The 15,417-nt window shown below is 41.7% G+C and overlaps 1 protein-coding gene across 41 annotated transcripts in view; it reads right to left on the reverse strand.

The window, feature by feature from the left end:
- Ehmt1 (euchromatic histone methyltransferase 1) overlaps positions 1 to 15,417 on the reverse strand; it is a 128,875-nt gene that overhangs the window by 58,291 nt on the left and 55,167 nt on the right. For 13 of the 41 annotated variants that reach the window (XR_003953746.1, XM_030252221.1, XM_030252217.1 and 10 more), the window contains exons 5-9: positions 14,713 to 14,849; positions 14,164 to 14,352; positions 9,114 to 9,191; positions 7,547 to 7,667; positions 3,606 to 3,743 (exon numbers count right to left, since the gene is read on the reverse strand). Coding sequence is in view for 39 of the 41 variants with exons in the window: in XM_030252221.1 (XP_030108081.1) it covers positions 3,606 to 3,743; positions 7,547 to 7,667; positions 9,114 to 9,191; positions 14,164 to 14,352; positions 14,713 to 14,849 (663 nt within the window). In the remaining 2 variants the exon portion in view is untranslated. Of the gene's footprint in view, positions 1 to 3,605; positions 3,744 to 7,546; positions 7,668 to 9,113; positions 9,192 to 14,163; positions 14,353 to 14,712; positions 14,871 to 15,417 lie in introns of all 41 variants that reach the window. The other 28 variants (XR_374136.3, XM_006498431.2, XM_006498422.2 and 25 more) reach the window with 8 other exon arrangements.

The following is a 15,417-nucleotide window of genomic DNA, read 5'->3' on the forward strand; positions in this document are numbered from 1 at the left end:
TGGTTAAGAGCACTGACTGCTCTTCCGAAGGTCCTGAGTTCAAATCCCAGCAACCACATGGTGGCTCACAACCATCCGTAATGAGATCTGATGCCCTCTTCTGGTGTGTCTGAAGACAGTTACAGTGTACTTACATAGAACAATAAATAAATCTTTAAAAAAAAAAAGATGAATTGTGTTTGAAACAGTATTGCGGCTCTAAGAATAATTAACTAATATTCGCACCTAAAAAACAGACTGGGACTCTCACCCTACAAGATGTGCAGGCCTTTAATTTTGAGACAGACATGGAACAATCTCTTTTGAGTTCTAGGCCACCCTGAACTACTTATCAAGCTCCAATGCATCCATGTTGCATATCTGGACCCTGTCTCAAGTATTAAGTAATTAATTTAATTAAAGAATATGACAGTAACTCTGAGACCACACCCAAAGAACCCTGAGCACCTCAAGCTAGCTAGCTCATTTGATGAAAACTAATGTTGAGCTATTTCTTCTGAATGTTTGGATTACAGAAAAATGAAATGGTTAATTTCAAACCACTCAGAACTAGCTTTGTGATTTATCAAGGGACTCATCAACAGAACGAATAACTGTAACCAAATTATTTTTCTGCCCAACTTCCAGTTTGCTCAACACAAGCCTTCCATGATCCCCACCCCCACCCCCCGACCCCCCACTGACCCCTGAACTGCTTCTGGTTTGAACTACCTTCACACAATGCCTCAGTTGGTCTCTAGCAATGCCATGCTGAACCTAGGATCTACCTTTACCCCAGGAAGCCATTCACTGTTTAACTCTGGCCTCTCGATAATGTGTTATGGGTCTTAGCCAATCTAGTCCCCACAAATGGCTAAAAAATGATGGGCAGAACTGAAAGTGTAGCTCAGTTGGCAGCATGTTTATCTAGCATGCACAAGTCCTGTGTTGGAGCCTCAGCACTAAAGACAATGGGTGTCATTGTACATGCCTATAATCTCAGCACTCAGGAGATAAGAGGCAGAAACATCAGAAATCCCAGGCCAACCTGACAACACAGGGAAGTCAAGGCCATGCTAGGCTAAATAAAACTCTGTCTCAAAGACAGCAAACTTCTATGGAAAGGGGGAACTGATTCCAGACAAATCTAGCTGCCTGACTTCCCACACACAGCAAAAGATCAGAAAATCTAAAGTAAAACTCAAACTCGAATCACCCAAAGTATGAATGGGCTTGTGAGAAGTCCCTGCTCAGTAACCCGATATAAACAGGAGCACACACACACATTCTAATACAGAAGAAGCTCAAGTAAGCATCCGACTGCCACACCAACCATCTGTGCCTGAGGAGGCTGAGCTGACATCAGGAAGAGTGTACACTCCCGGGCAGCACTGTCAGAACATATACATCTGCATAGATAGATATGGGTGTGCTTCAATCTCTACAATTGAAGGACTACTGAGACATCAAAAGGAGAAACTGCCACAACCTCCACGTGTGCACACTGTCAGAACATGCCTCAAGAATGGAGTTGTGTAAGATGATTTCTAAATGCTTGTGGAAAATCCCCAAGAAACCACTATAAGAGCTTTTCTGTTTCTTCAAAAAACACAGAACTGCTCTCAGAATGTACTTCATACACCTCTTAGGTAGAGAGAGGAGTGAGTTTACTTTAGATTATTCATTACATATGGATATTGTTATTTGTCTATATGTCTTTACAGAGAGTGTGGCTCACCTGCTGCAAGTGGCCTGTCTGCCATGTGTGGCTTACCCTTGTGATTATACACTTACTCATGTGATGCCTCTCAACCCTCAGAGTATAAACTGTCTGATGCTCTGAATAGTGTTGGCTATTGGATGAGACTTTAGTTCACTTCATTTATTGCCTCCATTCTCCTACACCTCACTACCTTGAAAGAAGTAAACACACACTAATTCTCATCTGAGCTTGATTCCCTGATCACCCACACTGCCAGTGTCCTTATCTCCTGTCTTTACCCAGACTCAAGTCCTTAGCCTATTACCTTCACAAGCAAAGATCGTGGGCAAAGACAAGGCAGACAATGATTCATAACCTCAACACAAATATTCACTTAGGTCCTCAGCTCAAGCCTAGACCCTCTTGAACAAAAACTGGATTGACCATCTGAATGCACTGACCAGCCTCAGAAAATTCCCAAGATACCTACTCTCCCACTACCTACCTTCAGGTATCCCAGTTCCATACTTTAAAAATGAAGGCAAGTAGGCAAAGCTGCTTTTCATCAAGATGTTGATTCTCTAAGTCAAAAGCATGTCTGTTGTACACAAACCAATCACTGATTGATGAGTCAGTGTTGATCAATCATAGGTAGGTCAATCTACAAAATGCCATAGAACCCAAGGGAACAATTTTACAACCCCACCTCACCCCCACCTGCCTGCCTGCCTGCCTGCCTGCCTCATGAACCTGGATCCAACCTTTCTAGATGTTTCCACTCTTAAGTCTTTAGAGTTGCTTTTATTATCTTTGACCTTCACTTGTATCAGAGATGGAACAGCACATTTCTACATAAAAGGGCTTCCTAAATCTCATCACAATCTCTTCTTAATGCACCTACAACAGGCAGGATTCTGCTAAACAGTAATGGGGTGGATTTGATAAAACATTATTTCCTGATTACAATTAAATTTCTAATCATCCAAATCTAGAAGTTTATAATACTTAAAACATAGTTCTATTTAACTTAGGAGACACAAGTTACCTACAACAGGGCTTTATGAAATTTGAAAAGGTTTGTGTTCTACTTGTGAGAATAAAAGAAAAAACAGAAACAAACAAACAAACAAAAAAAAATCACTTTTTGAACAAACCCAAAATTCATGTGCGAGGCAAAGATGTGGTTTACTAAAATAAACACAGTTTCCTAGTGTTTAAAATCTTAAAAGCTGGGTGTCTGTCCTTTATCATTAAATCCCTACAGTAAACACAACCATGATTTAGAAATCTGAACACAGTGTAAAAAGCTGTGGAGTCTTAAATTTCCCCTTAACATTCTGTTTCATAAAGATTTTTAGATATCATTAATTGGTTAGTTTTCATGGCTAAAAAGTTTTTAAGTGATTTAAAAGAAGCGGAGCAGGCAGGAAAAAAAAAGGACAGCAAGCCACAATGACCCAGGCACAACGGCAGATACTATTGCACCTGGTAACTGGAGGCTGCACTCCACTGCAAACACAGAAGAACAAGGGCAGCTCAAGAGAAGCTAGAAGACAAGCTACAACCAACCAGAGCTAAAATCAGCAATCACTTACAGGCACACTGCACAAAATATAAGCCCATTACATCCAGAAGGGTGGCACACACAACGTGTGTCTGCTCACAACTGGGAACACACTGTGAATCGCAATTACTAGCACCCCAAATATTGCAAAAGGCTTCTGCTGCTTCATTCTTAGAGGGCTCTCACACTTCTTGTCTCCCACCTGAGCAGTTAATGATCTGCATCATGTCTATTCAGACACCTTTAAAATATGAGTGCTTTGTCAAATTGTCCATTATTATCCACCAGGGGGCATCAGGCTAACACGGAGAGCTAGGCCAGTAAGCAAGCAAGATGGTGTAGTCACACTCCAACACCAACCTTCATTTTCTGTCTGGGAAGACAGAATTCCTCTGACACGGAGATCCAGGGAATCCAGGGAAACTTCCATATAGCCAGCGCTGTCTCCCAGAGCTGCCTGCTCCATGCTTCCTGGAGATGACTTACAAGCCTCGGAACCTATACACAGAATGCACATTATCATGAAAAACTGCCCAATAGCAATATTCACAAGGTTCCAGGAAGACTGGAGAGATGGCTCCAGAAGTAACAGTGCTTGTAGCCAAATCCAACAACCTGAGTTCAGTCCATAGAACCCACACGAGAGAGATCTACTCCCATAAGCTGTCCTCTAACCTACACATAAGAAACACCCACACAATAAAAATACTTCTGCTTTAAAACCCCCAAAATAAAACACAACAACAAACATTCTAATTTAGAGGCCAGTTCTCAGAAAAAGAATTAATTCTAATGAACTCTGATGAATTTAAATAACACTACCTAGGCCACTTCGGTTTCTATTACCATACATTAATTCCCCATGTATATACCCAGTTTCACAAGAAAGAGGCTAACCAGAAAAATCAAAGAAACCAGTATTGTGCCTCGTGTTTCTAATAGCACTTAGAAGAACAAGGCCAGCATGGGGTTAGCCACGCATTCTAAGCTACCCTGGGCTACAGAGTAAGATTTCCCCTACCTCCACCCAAAAACCAACCATCCACAAATTACATTCTTTTTTTCAAGTTAAAAAAATTTTAGATATATTTAATGATTTTATGCTTCTCAGTGTTTGGCCTTTATGTATGTATACGTCCCACATGTACATCTGATGCCTTCTGAGGTCAGAAGAGGTAAGCAGATCCCCTGGGACTGAAGTTATGGGCAGCTGTGAGACAACATACGGGTACTGAGAATTAAACTCTGGTCCTTTAAAAGAGTATCCAGTGCTCTTAACTGCTCAGTCATCTCTTCAGCTCCAATTAATACAACTTATATCCAGATGTGCTAAATAAAAACTGGTAAAATAATCAAGAAAATAAATAAACATGTGATAAATGAGCCCAGCCTGGCAGTACATGTCTTTAATCCCAGCACTTGGGAAGGCGATGGCAGCTCGCTCTCCAAAGGATAGATGCATAGTGAGACCATATCTCAAAAAAAATGATAAATTTCTATAAATTGTTTTAAAGCTTAAAATATAACAGAAAATTTTAATTTGCAAGTTTGAAGATGATGAAACACTAAGATGATGAAACAACTTAACCGTAGAGCTACACATACTACTCACTAAAGCGCAATGAAATCTAAACATGTCAAGATGGATAGATCCAAACAGGCCTAATTCCAAAACTAATTCTATAGATCATGGTACAAAGACTTACGCAGCCTCTCATCCTTGGAGACGAGAGAAGGCCCAAGACACCTATATGAAATATGGCATTTCCAATTATAAAGAAATTTCATGTGGAACCCTAAAAAGTGTGTTTATGTTACATACTAACATTGAATCTAAATATCAATATGTAATATTATGTAAATGACCAGAAATAGATGAATCATTAATACAGAGGTATGGTACCAATATATTTTAATTCAAACTGTATTCTGTACCAAGATCTTAGACAAGAAATTTCAAAAACGGGCTGGTGAAATGGCTCAGTGGGTAAGAGCACCCGACTGCTCTTCCGAAGGTCCGGAGTTCAAATCCCAGCAACCACATGGTGGCTCACAACCATCTGTAACAAGATCTGATGCCCTCTACTGGAGTGTCTGAAGACAGCTACAGTGAACTTACATATAATAAATAAATAAATCTTTAAAAAAAAAAAAAGAAAGAAATTTCAAAAACAAAAATAGACTTAAATTTTTAAACATTTTACATAAAACAATAAAATTCCTTATTTTCAGTAAATATCTAAATGTGCAATCTCTACCTTCAAAGTATCCTTTAGTACTAGACATCTGTCAAAGCCAACAGTAAAACCTCGTGGATTTTCTGATCTCAAAGAGCAGCCAATGATGAGAATAAATGGTAGTACAAACGAACAGGCATATGAGGTACTGAGGAAGGCACACAAGCCCTGGATCGACAAAGCCCAGAAGTCTATACAGTCCTTCCAATGTCACATGGCTGTCTCATACGATCTAGCCCACAAACCTTCTTTTCTGTCAGAAGAAGCTAAACAAACAACTGGGCAGAGCTGTCTGTGCAGCATAAAGATAATAAGCAAACAAGGAAATGAAGCAGATTAGAAGACTCAGAAGCACCACCTACACACCACTGATGACAAAAATTCCAAAGAAATAAATAAAGTCAGAATTTGATTTGGGGGCTGAAGAGACAGCTCAGTGGTTAATTTACTGCTACCTCACAGAGCAGCTCACTCATCTGTGACCCGAATTCCTGATATATGGTGTACATATACATATACAGGCAAACACTCATACACATGAATAAAACTAAATAAATCTTTAAAAAAAAAAAAAAAAGTAGTGAGCTTTTTTGGATCCCCTGATGGACTGCTTCCCTACAGAAGGGGCCGACACACGCTTCCTCACACATGCAAATGCTGACTCAGTGCGCTAAGGACCTGTGTAAACGCTGAAAGCATGAGAAGACAATGTGGACTTCACACTGCTCACCTGGTCTACTCAAAGAGCAAAAAAGCAAGAACCATAAAAGAAAACAATTCATAAATTTGACTTCACTAAAAAATTTTACTAGCTGTTCTTATCTAAATATACTATTAGGAAAATAGAAAAGCAATCCACAGATTAGGTACAAAACATTTACTAAAATTCTACCTAGAACATTTAAAGAACACTTGCAACTCAGTGAGAAGGGAATGAAAGACACAAATGCACACTTCAGAAAAGAAAACACACACAAGGTGTGATGCTCCATCTCACCATCAGTCTGGAAAGAACACAGAGCACCACTGCACACCCACTAGAAGCACTGAAGCTTTAAACACAGACCCCGTCAAGCAGTGGCAAGGACAGAAGGAGTCCACAGCCCAGGTACTGTGTGGTAGGTGATGTCCAATGAGACGCATAGTTCAGAAGAGTTTAGTAGTTTCCCAAAGACCTGAGCACACTGTCTATGACTGAGCTAGTAAGCCAGAGATGAGAAACACCTGTGCAGTAACCTAGCCGAGACCAGGGTCCACCCTCAAGAAATCACTAACAAGCAATAGCATCCCACGCATCGGTACACTTCTCAGAAGGGAACAAAACAAAATTCTGTGGACATATACAACAGGAAGGTGCTCAAATGATTACCTCAAAGGAGCCAGAGTGGAACAAAAGGTGTTCATACTGAGCGATTCCGCTCACACAAAAATCTGTAACTACTAGCCTATCAGGAGCACAGAGCATCAAGGGCTGCCTGGGAACCGGAAGGTGGTTCCAGGGGATGAGGGAGGGTTCGCCAAGGCAGCGGGGCAGCAGGGACTTCTACAGAGTGAGTCCAATGCTGGCCTGATCCTGATACAATGCTGAGAGAGTTCCATACTATGACTTGTAAACATTCCACTGTGTGCCAGGAACAACTCAACAGAGCTATACCATAAACTTGGCACTAACTCTCTGTCTCTCTGATCTTCCTGAACTCGCCTTAACAAACCATTACTAAGGCCTGTGGATGAAGCACAAACCTCCTCAGACCACAGAGGCCGCCAGGGACCACAGACTTCCTACTTCCACATGGTATGGAACATGTCTACCCAGGAAAAAAGACAGTACTCCTGTGCAGGGGACAAACTATCCAAGCTAGCTTCCTGCTTGGATAATAATAATAATAATGAAGCCAGAATCACCTAGGTTTGGTAACAAAGCAACCTACCGGAGGATCACTTACGTGTCTCTAAAAAAGTCATTTTCAGCTTTTTATAGGAGACCCTCTTTTCAAGTGAAATGCTTCACACAAACCAGCCCCAGCCAGCTTCCTGCTGATATACCCCAGCCACTGTGCTCACCAAGCATGCTGCTCGGCTTCTTTCTACTTCTCCGCCTCCTTTTCCGAGCAGGTTTGATCCAGGGGCTGTCAGTCTTCCCTCTCCTCTTGAGAAATTTCTTCTTGATACTGGATTCAGAACTCTGGAGGACCAAAGGGCAAGCATGTCAGAGGCAAAGCAGGGAGAGCTCCTAAGAGCATAAAGAACTAAGTTTTTTGCCTCTAAAATAAAATACTTGATTCTTCCTCTAAAAGATCCACTTCACCTTTGCACATGCTTCTGGGCTACATTCTAAAGGTGCCTGTGCTGTCCCTAAGCATCTCTGTAAGCCCAGTCCTTTTAGAGGCAACAAGACAAGAAAACTAATTTAATTTAGAATGCATTACTTTAATTTGAGTTTGGCACAATGGAAAAAATAAATTGGAAATTTCTCCTCAGGACTAATAAATAAGCTCAGTATGTAATTTACTTTTCACTCCACATATCCACTCATCTCACTCAGGAAGGAACAATGTTCAATGTGACCTCGAATCACACACAGGTGCATACTACATGCAGAACAAGAAAGAGGGATAACTAATTTCTAGCAACACAAGAGATGGTATATCTCATCTATGTTGCAAGTGTAGAAAGGACATCTACCACAAATCACAACTGTTCTACAGCACCAATTCTAGTGCTAAGAGATGCTGGAAAGACATGAAGAAAGCACATGGGTCTCTCAACCCAACTTCCCAAGGACATATACAGACACTGGGAACACTATGCTGACACACCGAGTCACATGGCAGAGCATGTCAAGCCATCTCAATATACTTGGACGAGTATGTGCAATCATCCAAGTCCTGGGTTGGGTGTGTGGGTCTATGTCAGTCACCCCAGCAAAATAGTGATGAGGACACACGTTTCTGTTGTCCGGGTTCCTCCTTACAAGGAACCCCCAACCCCTCACTTTATTCTATGTTTTCACACAGAAATACTTCTGAAAAACTTGACCCAAGTTTTCCACTGTCTGGATCATGCTACAGAACCCCAGGAAATGTTTCCTCATCAGACCCAAAGATTCTGAGCATGTCCCCTCTCCTTCACCAAAGAAGCCTGACAGCACCCTCTTCAGTTCTTGATTCAATACTTGATCCCACACATAGTACTTTTTCCTCAAGCTAACAAGCTTCTTGTCTTCTCCACTCAATATTCACACAAGGGCTACTCCCAAGACTCCATTCCAACGATTTCCCTATTTCCAAGATACCCAGCTCCTACAAATCTCAGGTTCTACATGCCAGATAAAAAGAGCTCAAATCCAACAGTTCCTCTCTCAGCAGCAATGCAGCCCAACACACTGCTGGTATGAAAAACCAAACTGTATCCTACCCCCTTCCTTCCCTCAGAGCCTGGCCTGCTAACGGATCTCACAAGGACATAAGCACAGATGCTCTACCTGCCCCTGTGCTCCAACTCTACAGGACCTCCTTCACCACTCTTCCTTCAGGCCAGACCCTGTGCCCCTCGGCATACAGGAGAGGTGCCACCAGTGCTCTCAGCTGCAGATCTGAATTATGTAAACCTAAGAAAAATGTGAGGTTACCAGGTCAGACTCGTCTCCACCATCTTCATCCTCCCCTGTGTCGGGAGACTCCTGTTCCTCCTCTGAATCTCCATCCATCTGATCAAGCCAAAGAAAAACAAAAACCAATTAGATCTTATAGCAGAAAGCAGATGGATACAAGACAAATGTTAAAAAACACTGCAGATATACATAGAAGGGACCTCACTGTCTGCCCGCAAGGTAGAAACAAGCTGTCTGGATGGCCCTGGCCAGGGAATTTCCAAGCAGACAACAAGATACCAGAGTTTCTGCTAACACTCCCTACTAAGATACTCTATCCCAAATGGACTCACTCGGGTGACTCAAATGAAGTAACTGCATCTTGCAGATTACTATGCATGCAAGACATGGCAGATGTCTGCAAAAAGTAGTAATACACAGAGAGAGAGAGGGAGAGGGAGAGAGAGAGATTGATTCTAAAGAGCTATAAAATACATAACCAAACCTACCTCTAATCGCCCAAGAACAGTCTAGTCCCAGAAGCCATCACTGCTATGTTGCCTGACCACTTCCAGCTACACTGAGGCTATTCCTAAACCTACAGGATATACTTCAATAAATTTATTCTTTTCTAACTATAGACAAGATTTGGGATACTTTCTATAGCAGAATAGCAAAGACACCTTGGTTTTTCTACTGTATTTATCACCTCTACCTACAGTGTCAGTGAATAGATATAGTGTCCACTTGCCCCAGATCCACTCGCTACAAGTCAGTACTGTGGTCTCTGATGTGCTGTAGTCTGACTCTCTGCAGGATCTACTCCAGAGAATCTACTTCTCTCTGATATTCCCAGCTCAACAGAACCTGTAGGGCTCATAGTCAAGCTGCACTCCAAACAAGCCAACATAAAGGCAGGCGAGGACAGATGCAGCACTCCTGAGTCAGATGGTACCCCTCTCCATGATAACTCACTGGACACCCTATGCATATCTCAATATGCCCATTCTCAACACTGACAATGACTCCTACATTCCCTCCTACATTCCCTCACACAATTCCCACAACTGTTCTTCATCTCACTGGTCCATTAACTTCAGAATTTGAAGCTCTATAGAAAGTTCTCATTAACTTTTGATGGAACTGTTCTGAGCTTAGAGATAAACCTAGAACAATGCAGTTTTTATTTGCACAAATAGGAGGTCCCTTGCTAACCTAATTTAGTAAATTTCTGCTGTTCTCTTACACCATATTATTGTTGAATGTGTCACCTATCTTAGGTACTCTGGAGATGCCAAGAATTACCCAGTCTCTGCCTCCCTGTGCTGGGATTAAAATTAAGTGCCACCACACCAATTTCCTAGTTGACATTTTAAAAACATGCCTAAGCATTTATAAGCATGCTGGTGTTTACTGCAATTTTACATGGAAACAAGAGATGTCTATGTCTTGATCACATGGAAGTGTAACTCAATGGCTGTAATACTTTCTAGGGTTTTCCAAGATTTTAAGGTGCATTTTTATGTTCTCTCCTTTCCTTTTAAATATTAAATTTTTTTTCTGGCTTTTTTCTTATAGCATCAGTCAAGACAGTCAATGTTATTCTCCCTGTGTTAAAGCTAAAAGCAGCAAACTGACCCTCATTTTATGACTGATGATCAAAATGCTTTCAATTTTCATCATTAAATATAACCTTCATTGAAGGACTCTGGTACTTTGTGAGTTTTATTTAATTTTAAGTTTTCTTCTAATTCACTGGGCAGTTGTTTTGTTTAATTTTAAACGTGACTGAACAATGTAACTACCAATTAGAAAAGGTGATACACAGAAATGGATAGATCACTTTTAACAATTACACATATGACACATGTAAGGAAGAAAACACATAAGTTGAAATCCCAAGGGAAAGGGAGAGAAAAAGAGTACTAGTTGATTGTCAGGCAGTGGTGGCACACAACTCTATTCCTAGCACACAGGCGGCAGAGGCAGAAGGATCTCTATGAACTAGAGGCCAGCCTGGTCTACAGAAGGAGTTCCAGAACAGGCAAGGCTCCACAGAGAAACCCTTTCACCACAAACACTCCCTCCTTGCCAAAAAACAAAACAAAACAACAACAACAAACAAACAAAACACACAAAACAGTCAGTAACAACAAAAGAGCACTCACTAGTGGGCAAAGAATAAACCAGAAGTAAGGAACCAAATGTGGTGCAGCTAAAAGCTGTGCTCAGTGGGCAGAGGAAGCTGTTCTCCTTATAAAAACAGCAGGAAACAACAGCACCTCCAGCTTTCCAGTTAAGAGTTAAGGCACTTGGGCTGGTGAGATGGCTCAGTGGGTAAGAGCACCCGACTGCTCTTCTGAAGGTCCAGAGTTCAAATCCCAGCAACCACATGGTGGCTCACAACCATCCGTAAACGAGATCTGACTCCCTCTTCTGGAGTGTCTGAAGACAGCTACAGTGTACTTCCATATAATAAATAAATAAATAAATAAATAAATAAATAAATAAATAAATAAATAGAAGTTTAAAAAAAAAAAAAAAAAGAGTTAAGGCACTTAAACAGCCAGTGTGCCCAAGTATATCTAATTTAGCTTCCAATCCACACAACTAAATGACAATCCAATCTTACTATGACTCAGCAAGCCCACACTAGAAGATGATCTTGTGCTGACTACATAAACAGGAATCATTTCAGAATCGAAGACCTTCTACAAAATGAGAAAAGACAGGCAACTTAATATCTAATAGATAAACGGCTGATACTTGATCAGGTTCTTCACAAAAGAGACCATCTGTGGTGGTTTGAGTAAGAATGGCCTCCACAGGCTCATAGATTTGAATGCTTAGTCACTGGAGATTAGCACTATTTGAAAGGATTATAAGAATTAGGAGGTGTGGCCTTGTTGGAGGAAGCCTGTCACTGGGGGTGGGCTTTGAGATTTCAAAAGCCCACACTAGGCCCAGACTCCCTCCTTCCTGCTACCAGATATGGATCCAGATATAGAATTCTAAGCTACTTTGCCAGCACCAGGGACACCATGCTCCCCACCATGATAGTGGGCTAACCCCTCTGAAAGTTTAAGTAAGCCCCAATTAAATGCTTGCTTTAATAAGAGATGCCAGAATCATAGCATGTCTTCACAGCAACAGAACAGTGACTAAGACAATATACAAATGGAAAACAAACATAGGCATCTTCAATCTTCTAGAAATCAGGAAAATGTGCATTAAAACTATAATGTTCTAACCCTATGTACTCTCTGAATGGAGAGAGTGGCAAGACTGGCAAACCAGCGCAATGGGCAAGATGGGCAGAAGCGGGTGGCAGAGCTATAAATGCCTGCAATCCTCTTCACACCAGCATAGCAGTGTCTGTGGATTAACAGGCACAGTGACCTGCTCCCAGTTTACACCAGGGAATGACTTATGCATAGGCTATTGGTGGGACTGTCACATCAAACAGCCTTAGATACAGTGCCACAGAGAGTGTAAGGGACATCTGTCTACATAGGGATAAAACACCATACAGGAACACTGCACCATGGTGGTACTCAAGCACAGCACCTCAGGACCCCTAGACGCTCTTAAAACGATTTCGAAGAACTACGAAGCATTGCTGTTCATTTGTCTACTGACATTTATTCCAGTACTTTCAGGTTGAGAATGTTCAAATTAGAAGAAGAGTTAAGTCATCAATGCAAGGACAGCAACACAAGTATGTCTCTAAGGACAAAAGAAGCAGACATCTGAGCACACGATGATAGTTCCAGTCTTACACATCTCTTTAAACAGTTTCAGAGATCCCCAGACCACCCGAATTCTACAAGAATAAAAATGAACAACAGTCTAAACATAGTGGGTGAGACAAGCCATACAGCAACAAGAAAATAAACAAAAAGGATGCACTGTGAGGTTCTGCTCATGTAAGAACAAAAAACTGAGCACTTAGAAGGAGGCATTTCTTTTTTCCTGTTTTGGTTTGGTTTGGTTTGGTTTGGTTTGGTTTGGTTTGGTTTGGTTTTTCAAGACAGGATTTCTTTGTATAGCCTTGGCTGTCCTGGAACTCACTTTGTAGACCAGGCTGGCCTCCCAAGTGCTGGAATTAAAGGAGTGTGCCACCACTGCCCGGCTGAAAGAGGCATTTCTTGCCTATTTAATTATATGATGGGATCTTGGAATGCAATGCTGACTAGTCTCAAAGTCTTAGGCTCTATTAATCCTACTGCTTCAATCCTCCAAGCATCTGAGACTATAGGTACATGACATCATGTCTGACTTATTATTGAAAATGCCAGCTGAAAGCCAGGCATTCGTGGTGCATGATTTTAATCCCAGCACTGGGGAGAAAGAGACAGGTATATCTCTGAGTTTGAGGCCAACCTGGTCTACATAGTGACTTAGTTCTTAGACAGCCAGGGCTACACAGAGAGGAAAGGGTGGGAAGGGGATAGGGGGAGGGAGTGATGGGGCTGGGGAGGCTATGTGTATATACACTCTTTGGCTTTTCTTTGTTAATTTAGTAAGTCAAGTTAAGAATTCCTAGGAATCGATCAATTTTTTCTGGCCATTACTGTTATAGCACACAGCTGTATGTGACTACTATTAGGGATTGATTTTATGGGAATGTTGTCTCAGAATGCACAACAGTGCTTTTTCTATCTGTAGTCTTCAAAAATAGTTTACATAACAAAACCACTACTGACTCAATGAGATTTAACTCTAGCCATTTTATTCTGTTTTCCACTAATTACATTTGCTTTTGATCTACCTTTTGTTTCTTGGTTCTTCTGCCGGCTGACAGATATTTAATTGTTTTCTTCATTTTCATGTTTTGGAGATGGGGTATTACTATGTAGTTCTGGCAGGCATGAAACTCACTATATAGACCAGGCTAGCCTTGAACTCAGGGCTCTGCCTGCCTCTACCTCCTAAGCCACCATGCCCAGCTACTTAATTTTTTTATAAATGTTAAATAAAAAGAAAAAAAAAAATCAGCAGCACATAAGAGTGCCCAGAATCTTAGAAGCTACAGTGGACTTCGTGGTTTTGCTCACTAGTGCCACCACCTGGGGGAGTGGATTTCTACCTTTGCAGCCCGGTCAGTCTCAGACATGCTCTCTTTAGAAGTCCTACTATCCTCGGTGGGAAATGCAGCCGCTTGCTCAGCTCCATGGTCCTCGTCATCCTCCAGCTCATCGGAGTCTTCATCTTCTGAGTCCATCTCCAAGCTCTCGCCATTTACATGCAGGGCACTATCATCTAAGGCTTTCTCGCCCTGGAACACAGCAGTTCACACTTCTCAGGAGTACTGCTGTCCAGCACATAAAACCTTGACTGACTCACTACGAACTCGTGTGACAGGAGATGGAAAGGTCTGCCAGTACTGGGGTGCATTGGCAACTACCAGCCGAAGAAGCCGGCAGGAAGGATCCCTGGAGTATGTGTTCGGGGTCAGCAATGCACCCACACGAGGCTATGCTAGAGCACAAGAGCTCAAGAACTCCAGTTCCTTTTATAGTGATTAAGGTCATTAAATTAGTAATGACCTCAACAGAATGTTCTCTTGGCCAGGAACTTTGGAACCAGGAATACATTTCCAACAATATATGGCAAACAATCCCTGCATCCCTCTTACCTTGGCGCCCACAGTGGAATGGGTTATGCTTTTAAACATCTCAATCACCGTCCTCTGTTTTAATACTTTGGTCTTTTTCTTGGGAACTAAACTATAGGTTCCCATTCTTCGTTTTTTCTTCCGAGATACTGCAGCTGCTAAAACAAAAGGCAAGCAAGCTAAAAAAAAAAAGTCAAAGGGGGACAAAAAAGGAAAAGAAACACCATTCAAATGTTTTTAGAGGTAAAAGACAGGCTATAAAATGTATGACAAAAAATCATCAGTAAGCCATCTCTCTTTAGACACATTTCTACAGGTATCACCAACAACAAGAGTACAATAGGCATTCCTTGCTTGAGACAAATTAAAGGGGAAGCTGAAAGAAGACCAGGAAACCCAGAAATCATCAGAAACAAGGCCTTAAGACCTGCCTTAAATACAGGAAGGTCTGCCCTGAAAAGTCCCCTCCATTCTTCATATGCCTAAAGGAAGCATGCCTGCACCAGGAAGCATGCCTGCACCAGGAAGCATGCCTGCACCAGGAAGGACTGAAGACTGAGAAGGAAGACCACTCACTATGGAGTGGACCCACCTAGCTTTCCAGAATACAAAACCCTCACTCATAGGTGGCTTCTCTGTATATCCATTTTCTGGGACCTTTTCCTAACCAATGAAGCATTAAACAGAAAGATTTTCCCTGAATACTGTGCAGCTTACTTTAACAGT

Source organism: Mus musculus, chromosome 2 (assembly GCF_000001635.26).
Source record: "Mus musculus strain C57BL/6J chromosome 2, GRCm38.p6 C57BL/6J".
Classification (NCBI taxonomy): domain Eukaryota; kingdom Metazoa; phylum Chordata; class Mammalia; order Rodentia; family Muridae; genus Mus; species Mus musculus.